Source organism: Sinocyclocheilus rhinocerous, unplaced genomic scaffold (genome assembly GCF_001515625.1).
Source record: "Sinocyclocheilus rhinocerous isolate Xijiao unplaced genomic scaffold, SAMN03320098_v1.1 scaffold1405, whole genome shotgun sequence".
In the NCBI taxonomy this organism is placed as follows: domain Eukaryota; kingdom Metazoa; phylum Chordata; class Actinopteri; order Cypriniformes; family Cyprinidae; genus Sinocyclocheilus; species Sinocyclocheilus rhinocerous.
In genome coordinates, this window is record NW_015645543.1 from 1,933,310 (window position 1) to 1,943,631 (window position 10,322).

General features: G+C 35.7%; 1 protein-coding gene across 1 annotated transcript in view; it reads left to right on the plus strand.

The window, feature by feature from the left end:
* The window catches only part of LOC107706532 (unconventional myosin-VIIa-like), a 44,240-nt gene that overhangs the window by 15,513 nt on the left and 18,405 nt on the right, over positions 1-10,322 (plus strand). The window contains 13 exon segments of the mRNA XM_016510278.1: positions 694-836; positions 912-1,025; positions 1,676-1,829; positions 1,939-2,015; positions 4,177-4,296; positions 4,396-4,538; positions 4,668-4,878; positions 5,053-5,188; positions 6,222-6,328; positions 7,509-7,646; positions 9,413-9,571; positions 9,767-9,859; positions 9,946-10,040. Of these exon segments, the coding sequence (XP_016365764.1) occupies positions 694-836; positions 912-1,025; positions 1,676-1,829; positions 1,939-2,015; positions 4,177-4,296; positions 4,396-4,538; positions 4,668-4,878; positions 5,053-5,188; positions 6,222-6,328; positions 7,509-7,646; positions 9,413-9,571; positions 9,767-9,859; positions 9,946-10,040 (1,690 nt within the window).

Consider the following 10,322-nt stretch of genomic DNA (forward strand, 5'->3'; position numbering starts at 1 on the left):
CAGACCAATGAGCTTTGTAAAAATCGATGCGTTTCAGAAAGGCGGGGCATAGAGGAGAAACAATAATGTACAGTATGTGGAAAATAATGTTTTTTTTTTTTACCTTAAACTGCATAAACACATTTCATTACACCAAATACACAAAATAATGTTCTTTTTAGCAACATCATATGACCCTTTTGAGATTCACTTTTGAACGGGGTCATTTTTTTAATGAATTCCATTATTATTTTGTCTTGTGGAATATATATAAACATCTGTTATGTGAAATATCTTATTCAGGAGAGTACTAAATAAAAATAACATGCAATTTTCATGATCTCTCTTATTTAGTTAAAATTATTAACATATTTGCATATTCTTTAAGGGGTATGTAATCTTATGAGCACAACTTTATACATATTTACAGTATATATGCAAGAAATGTATATTAATATGTCAATTAAATTCAAAGTGTGTATATACTGTATAGAGAGAGAAATTTGAAAATGTTTTCTGCGGTGTATTCTCAATTCAAATTCAAACTCATGATTGGAAAAAAAGAGCCTTGAATTCACAAATTTGTTCAACCATGTATGAAAGTCAGCAGGGCTTTGTAACTGTAGCAAATACTGTGCTGTTCTTCTTTGTCTTCCATAAATGTCTAACACCGTGGGATGGTGATTTGTTCCTTTGTTTACCCTGTTCCCACAGCATTTGGTAATGCCAAGACCATACGCAATGACAACTCCAGTCGGTTTGGAAAATACGTAGACATTCACTTCAACAAGCGAGGAGCTATCGAGGGGGCAAAGATTGAGCAGTACCTGCTGGAGAAATCAAGAGTTTGCAGACAGGTGAGAGAGGATTGGCAGAACTCTATATCATGCTATTGATTATGGTGATGTGATTATATTTAACTGTCTTTGCAGGCAGCTGATGAGAGGAACTACCATATATTCTACTGTATGCTGGCAGGCATGAGCCCTGATCAGAAGACTAAATTAGGCCTGGGCCTGGCCACAGACTACAATTATCTTACTATGGTGAGGGCCTGTTTTTATCAGACCACTAATGCACTTTTATGCATTTTCTTGTACCTTATGAAAGCATTTGAATAGATCTTTCCATTACAGGAATAGTTCACCCAACAATGAAAATTCTCATGTAGTTCTGAACCTGAATGACTTGCTTTCTTCTGTGGAACACAAAATGTAATTATTCTGAAGAATATAAAAAAAAAACTGGGTCTGTCTTTCTCCAATGACAAATTAAATGGCATAAAGTTGTATATAGGTGGCCCATATGAATTGTGTACTGTATTCCAAGTCTTCTGAAGTCATATTGACTGCTTTATGATACTTTTATTGTGCTTTTTGTCATTTTGGAGCTTGACAGCGCCAACTCCCATTCACCTTCATTGTGTGGAAACAAGCAGCCAGGACATTCTTCAAAATTTCTCCTTTTGTGTTCCACTGAAGAAAATAAGTCATACAGGTTTGAAACAAGAATAAGTCATACAGGTTTGAAAGAGTAAATTATAACAGATTTTTGAGTGAACTGTTCCGTTAATATAACAAGTAAACATATCTTGCTTGTTGATATCTGACTAGTGGCAGTAGAGGAACCAAGAGAGTGTGTAAAAGGCTTGCGTGTGCGTGTCCGCTCTATCTTTCTCTCTTGGCCTGTCATCCAGGGAAACTGTACAGTGTGTGAGGGGAGGAATGATATGAAGGAGTACTCCAGCATTCTGTCAGCCATGAAGGTCCTGATGTTTACTGACACTGAAAACGGGGAGATCTCCAAACTGCTGGCTGCCATCCTGCATATGGGCAACCTGCGCTTTGAAGGTGGATAGTGTTAATGGAATTTATGGAAGATGTTATTATTAATAATTGTTCACCCACAAGAGGTGACAGACGAGCTAAATTGCACATATCGTTTGTGTTACCCCAACAGCTCGAACGCTGAAGAACCTGGATACCTGTGTGGTGGTTCGCTCACCTGACCTGGCCAAAGCAGCCATGCTGTTGGAGGTGAGGTTCATGTGAATGCACGAGAGAGCTTTAAAGTCACATGAATGGCCATTTGAAACCCTTTTTTTTTTCTCCGTACTGTGATATTCGTTTGAGTGACACATATGGATGCTCATTTCCACCTCAGAGTGAAAAAAAAAATTAAATAAAAAGGTAACTGTCTGCAACTATATTCCTCGTAATATGCGACTTCATATCTCACAAAGTGAGTCTTCCTTGATTTTATGACTTATATCTCACAATGTGTCTTATTAACCATTTTAGTTATTGTAATTGCGACTTTATATCACAAAATGTGACTGTTGCACATTATTGACTATATTTAACAATTTCCATCTCATAACTGCAACTTTATTTCTCATATTTGTGACTTATATGTATATATGATATTATATACATATTATGTAACTCATAATTACGACTTTATATTTCACAATTATGACCTTATGTCTCATAGTGTATATTCATATCTCATTATGTGACTTTCGTATTATAAACTTTATATCTAGCTTCCATTAGAAACAAGATATTCGAGTCTGAGACTTTATTTTAAGCTATGCAATAAAGTGAATGGTGAAAAGTGGGCCTTTGTTACTACAATGGAGCGAGACTTGAATGTGAGTTGCTAAAATTATGCTCAAATAACATTAGTTAGCATTAACCAATAGACCACACAACCTAGGTAAGGTCAGGTAACGTTCGCTGAATATTTTCCACTGAAGAATTGTGTATAATAACAAATGTGAATAAAGTAAAAGGTCATTGCTCTGCACTAACTCTGTACACGTCTATTAGCTTTGGTTTAATCACATTTTTGCATCCATTTATTGCCATCTCAACGCTGCTGTTACTTGAAGGGGTTTGTTTCTGCTGTCTTGTTCAGATTCATCTCTCTCATTAGCTCTGTGGTACTGCGTTATCTGTGTAGTTGAGGGAGGGGAGTTCGAGATAAATGTAGTCATTAGTGAGCATCAGACTTTCATTCTAATGTTATTATCGTAGACAGTGGCACAGCGTGACGAGTCTTTTCAGACTTCCTGCCGGCAGCACTCTGCTGTCCGTCTTTATGATTTCTACGTCTTTCTGCATATTTCCACTGTCCACAATCTTTGTTCTGTTTTCAGTTTGTTTTAAATGGCTGTGGCTCAACTTAAAATCATTTTCTTTCCTTACGTCTGCCCCCTGGTGGTAAGATATAAAACATCACAAGCATAATCAGAAGGGACACTTGAGAATCAATACACTTTTCAGTGCACCATATTGTAATTATTACACTGTAAAAAAAAATGGAGTGTCTTATTGCTTGTAAAATTTATATTTATCTTAAAAGTTCTGTAGATTATCAAATTTGACTTTCAATACTATTATGAATAAATTAATGAATAAATTCAATATAAATATTGAATAATATGTTTTGTGGGCTCAATAAGATTTTGCATTGACAGATGTAAGAACATAAAGTAATGTTATAATTTATGCATTAGTCAAACACTTTCAATATAAAAAAAAAATATTTGGTAGCACTTTACTTAAAGCCTTTATGTATAATGCATTAAAAGGTTATTAGAGGCTATAATGCGTTATAATTATTCATAATGTGCATTTTAATACATTATATCTTGTCATAAATAATTATAACCAAATGTAAAATATAGTAGTGTATCAATGAATTGATAAGTGTTATAATGTATTAACTGTGGTTACAATTATTCATGAGATTGTACATTATAAGGTGCATTACAAGGCATAATTAATGCATTAAAACTACTTTTATAATGAATTATGCATAACGGCTTTAAGTAAAGTGTTACCAAGAGTTTTTTTTTTTAATAAGGATTAGCAAAATCTAATGAGCTGAATTCGACCCTATTAATCAAATTTGAAAATACATAATTCAATAAATGAACCAATTTTAATAATTTTTCTCATCTATGCTGTGCCAAAAAAAATCGTATTTATTTCGGAACATTCATTTTAACAATGTATTGCTATATTAAATAAATATATTAATATTGTACTCAATGACCTTTCTTTTTTTTTTTTACACTTTTTTTACACCTACACTTTTTTTTAAATGTAGCCTTCATATCGTAATATATTTACCTTTGACCAGTTATTGAATTGGTCGGCTGTCGATGAACTATGCTGGTTCTTTCTGCAGGTAGACCCTCAGGACGTCATGACATGTCTGACCACACGTACACTGATCACCAGGGGTGAAAGTGTGTCCACCCCTCTCAGCGTGGAGCAGGGGCTGGATGTCCGTGACGCCTTTGTCAAGGTGAGATTGTTCCCAATTAATAAACGGCCCAGTTTTGATTTTCAGTTTGTCACAGAAGTCATCAATATCCACTAAGTGGGCGATTTCTGTCTCCATCAGGGAATCTATGGCAGGTTATTTGTGTGGATAGTGGATAAAATCAATGCCGCCATCTACAGGGATCCGTCCACAGAAAACAAGACTGTTCGCAGGTCTATAGGCCTGCTCGACATCTTCGGCTTTGAGAATTTCACTATTAACAGGTGAGTACTAGTAAATAAAAAATTCCAGATTGTTTTAATTTCTGCAAACACAACCCGTCTGCCTCAGGTCTTGCACCTAAAAGGCATTTTTGGTCAAACTGGTACTAATCTTATTCATTCCTGCTGTAGTTTTGAGCAACTGTGCATCAACTTTGCAAACGAGAACCTGCAGCAATTCTTCGTTCGCCACGTTTTCAAGCTGGAGCAGGAGGAGTACAACCTGGAAGATATCAACTGGCAGCACATCGAGTTCACCGACAACCAGGATGCCTTGGATATGATTGCCATCAAACCTATGAATATAATTTCCCTTATTGATGAGGAGAGCAAATTCCCAAAGGTACAGTTTGAGGTTGTTAATGTGCTGTGCATTTGGACTTTCCATAGAGCACCACAGAACATAGCTGGTTCAGTTCTGAGTACCTATCTTACATCATTTTTTTATTTATCAGTTGAACAGTGGATATCTAGCCATGACTGTGTGCTGTGTTTCTGTTCATGCTGTGTTTCGTAGGGAACAGATGCTACCATGCTGAACAAGCTGAACTCCCAGCACAAACTTAATACCAACTACATCCCTCCTAAGCACAGTCACGAGACCCAGTTTGGCATTCAGCACTTTGCTGGAGTGGTGCACTATGAAACTAAAGGTACACATTACTGAATTAACCAGTTAATAATAATAGTAATAATAATACATATATTTGTATAGCTCTTTACAACAAAAGAAGGCACAACAATGTAAAAACACTTTAAATACAAAAAAAAATCTAATTTCTATGTATAATTTCAGTTTCTAATCTCTAAAACACTGTCCTTGCAAATATTTGAGAATACAGTAGTTTCTCAAAGTGAAATAATTTAGTTGTTAATAATATGAGTTATATGATTATTCAGCAATTGTTTATATTTATAAACATAATATCTAAATATATTTTTCATACACTAAAATATACACAAGCATGGATACATTAAATTGATCAAGAGTGACAGTATTTTATGTTCATCAAAGAGTCCTAAAAACAATGATATTAAGCAGCACTGTTTTCAACATTGATGATAATAAGTTTCTTGAGCACCAAATCAACATATCAGAATAAGTTCAGAAGGATCATGTGACACTGAAGACTGGAGTAATGTCTGCTGAAAATTCATCTTTTCCATCATAGGAATACATTACATTAAATTATGTTAAATAAAAAAACTGATATTTTAAATTGGAATAATATTTCACAATATTATTGTTTTTACTGTTTTTTAATTTTTGCTCAAATAAATACAGCCATGATAAAGAATAAGAGGTGTCTTTGAAAAATATTAAATTATCTTACAGACCCTAAACTTCTGAACAGTAGTGCAATTTATATAATATTATACAATATAATTATTTGCCACTTTTCAGTCTCTAATTTCAACTCAAATCAACACTTCATGACTATTTCCCTTATTTACTAAATAGCTGCTTAATAAGCAAGCAAGAATAATATACAATCAGTCTGTCATTATAGCATCATAAAGCCCTATCAGGATGACACACTCTTTTGGCATCAATTTTGCAATAATAGCCATCTAGCTGTACTTTATCCCATATTCATCATATTAAAAATTTTCATAAAATAAGAATGACAATATTTATGTTTCCATTGAATAGGTAACATAATTTCCTCCTGGTTCATTGTTCAGGTTTCCTGGAGAAAAACCGAGACAGCCTCCACAGTGACATCATCCAACTCGTGCACTCATCCAAAAACAAGTTCATCAAGCAGATCTTCCAAGCTGATGTTGCTATGGTGATGCCCTTTTCCAATACCGAATCCATATTTGCTCAGCATTAATATGCTCGCGACACGCCAGCAAGGCCGCAGATCTCTGAGGGCCAAATGCTGGCCATGCAGGTTTATGTCAGGGTTGCATATTAAAAGCAAAGACGTGTGCTAGTATAATTGCCCTTGGAAAAACACACAGTGAACGAGAGAAGTGACTGCTACAAATGCTAGAACTTTAGCCTGAGTCTTTAACATGACTCAGTCTGACTAACCCTGCTGCTCTAACTCACTCTCTCTCTCTGTGGTGATGTCAGCCCTAATCTTTCTTGGCTGATTCGCAACAGTCTTGGCCCAATTCTGTCTCTGTCTCTCTCTCTCTTTCTCTCTTCTATCCTCACTCTGTCACTCAATCTTTTACCTTATTTTTGGCCTCAGTTTCTGTGTGGCTATTTGGAGCCCACTGCATCCCTTCAAAAGGTAATCAATGGCGTGGTTTGTGTCCCTCTCAGACTCCTGTTGAACTACATTTTCTCAATAGTCCCTTACTAAAACTCATTCCTGTGGTTTTCTTCTCTTTTGGAAATGGGTTCTGTTGAAGTAGTCGGTAAGGGCACGCTGACAGAATAATTTAATAGCTCTAACAGCGGCATTATTCTCCAGATGAATTGAGGAAAAACGTTAGTCATCACAGACAGATTCTGTTTCAAGTTAGATGCGGCTTGTTCTCATTGGTGTTTTTCAGCATTATTTTGAGTTAATCTTCTTTTTTGTTTTTTACAAGAGAGAAATTCCATTTACTCTTTTTCCTGGCGCTGAGTGAAGTTTGAGGAAGGGACAAACTACTAGATTTGCTTTACAATGCCTTCTTAAAGCATTTGCATGTAAAGTGTATGGAATAAAAGCAAGAGAGAGGTAGACAGAGAAGGACACAAGCAACCAATGAAGATCCCGAAGAAATGTGATGAGAGAGGGAGAGAGTATGAAAACAGTACATTTATTAAAGGCAGGAAAGAAAGAAGAAAAGATTGGACCAAAAAAGGGCCACACAGGAAGGTGAACTGGTGTCTTTGTGATGTGTGTAATATGGGTATTTGTTGTAGTTTTGTGTGATTGCTTTTGTGATGTGTGTTTTTGTGTGAGGTCCTCTCTTGTGAGTTTAACTTATTTTTGTGTGAAGTTAATGGGAGAATTTCTGTGTTTTCAGGGAATGGAGACAAGGAAGCGTTCCCCGACTCTGAGCAGTCAGTTTAAGCGCTCACTCGAGCTGCTCATGAGGACGCTGAGCGTGTGTCAGCCTTTCTTTGTGCGCTGTATTAAACCCAATGAGCTCAAAAAGCCCATGGTGAGTAAAACAGTGTCTTTGTGTGTGTTTAAAGATAAGATGCAGATAATTTAAACATTTAATTAGGGCTCAACAATGAGGATGATGTGAAGGCCCATGGCCAATCTTTCTTTTTTTCTTTCTTTCCTTATTTACCACAGCACTACATAGGACAAATGGTATAGAGAATGGGTTGATTTATGTAACAGGGCGAACGAGGCGAGAGATGTGCAGATCCATTTGCAAGCTTTATTAGACAGAGACGTGGTCAATAACACAGGCAGGGTCGAAACACCAGCAAACAGGTATGGCACGGGCAAAACACAAGAGTAGTCCAAGGACAGACGTGATCAGACTCCGGCGAACAATATCCAACAGGGCAAGGCAAAGAGAGATAATCCAGGTACGCAGCAATAGTCCAGGCAGGGGCAAACAGAGTCCGAACGGTAAAACAATAGATAATCCAAGGTACACAGGCTGGAATCAGGAAACAGGTAATAACAAGACTAGACTAGACTATGAAAACACGAAATGGCTCCGTAAAGCAGCTATCACTAAGAGAGTGATAAACGCAGAACAATACTCAGCAGTGAGAGAGAGGAAGTCCATGGCTTATGTAGGGTGTGTGATTGGTTACAGCTGTGGGTGTAATCAGTGCAATTGATGATGGGAAATGTAGTCCAGGGTATAGTGTAACAGTCTGTGTAGTGTGAGAGTCCATGTGGTGAGCGGGTAACCTCTGGTGGTGAGTGAACGGAAGTTCATAGACCGGATTCGTGACAATTTATTTATCTGTCTATCTATTTATTTATTTACAACAATCCTACATAGGACAAATGACATTGAGGATGGATGGATTGATGGATGGATGGATTCATTCATTCATTAATTTACCACGATCCTGCATAGGACAAGTGGTATTGAGGATGGATGGATGTATTGATTGATTGATTGATTTGGATTAGAAAAAAATTTAAAATTCTTCTTTCAGTATTTTTGTCTTGTTTTCCAGTCAAATTATCAACAAATTATTAAAACAAGTTACATTTAAAAGTAAAATTGATATCAAGGTTGCCTTAGTGAAAAAATATACTAAAATGTATTTGAAATACATTGATTTTGTACTTTGTACTTTTGGTATACTAAAGTGGTATACTTAAAGTCTGCTAAATTGGAACAGCTAATTTTGTACTTATTGCACTTTAATTGTGCGGAGGTAGTGCTAAAGTTCAACTAAAGATATGCTGGAGTGTATTTGATTGTGTTAAAGTGGAACTATTGCAAGTATACTTCAGGTACACTTTAAATATCTTGCATTTAAAGGCATATTATTCAAAGATCGTACAATCCTCATCAATAGTGACATTAAAACACATTTTAGGTTTAATATTAAGAAATGTGCATTGTGCAATAAAGAAATAGCCTACTCCCAGTTTAATTATAATTTTATATCAGCAAGTTTTGATATGTCAAAAAATATGTTAATGGATTTAAAGTACTTAGTATGAAATAAATGTTTTAAATAAATTATGGCATAGTTTTTTGTTTTTTTTTTACTAGGGTTTTTTGCAGAGAATATTTTTTCTTACTTTTTTCTTACAGTTACATTTTGTTAGATATATGCTTAAAGTTTACAAAAATCTTAATTGTTACAAAAAAGATAAATTGATATATTGTATAAATCGATAATAGGATATATTGTCTTAACAGAAGATATAATCCTAATTTTGCAGAAGAAAAGATTTTTACTGAGCCCTGAATACCAGCACTCATTCTCTCCTCTGCAGATGTTTGATAGAGGACTGTGTGTCAGGCAGTTACGCTACTCCGGGATGATGGAAACTATCCGAATACGCAGAGCTGGATATCCCATACGCTACACATTCGCTGAGTTTGTGGATCATTATCGGGTTCTTATGCCTGGGGTCAAACCAGCCTACAAACAGGCGAGTCTAAAGCATTACTGTGTTAATGCAGTCAACAGATGTGACGTGCAGGTCTGGAGTATTCTGTTTGCTTGACAGCTCTTATCAAAGCTTTTTTTCTGTGCACACTCTTAGAATTGCCATCTGGTGATTTTTTTTGACAAGTGCTGACAATTTGCTTTTAGGAGGTAGCTCTGAATCTGTGTTCTCTTACAGGAAGATCTGCGAGGGACCTGTCAGCACATTGTTGTGTCAGTTCTGCAGAGAGATGATGATTGGCAGATAGGAAAGACAAAAATCTTTCTGAAGGTTTGCCACAAATAAAAAATTTTCCGCAGATTTGGCTTTGTTTTATATTTGTGACAAATTGTATACTTGGCCTATACTTGCTGTAGGATCATCATGACATGCAGCTGGAAATTGAAAGAGATAAAGACATCACTGACAAGGTCATTCTCATCCAGAAGACTGTGAGAGGTCAGAAAGAGAGGTACGAGAAAAAGAAGAGCAGACAAAAAAAAAGAAAAAAAATTACATGCAAAACAACATCTTTTCAAATGATCATCTTTGTTTTGTTGTTTAAAAGTATTATTTATACTAATAATATAGATTATTAGATGTGTTATTGTTTACAGGTTTACTGTTTAATATTTACACTGCTTTGCCCATATCATATGTGACCCTGGACCACAAAACCAGTCTTAAGTTGCACTGCTATATTTGTAGCAATAGCCAAAAATACATTGTATGGGTCAGAATTATTGATTTTTCT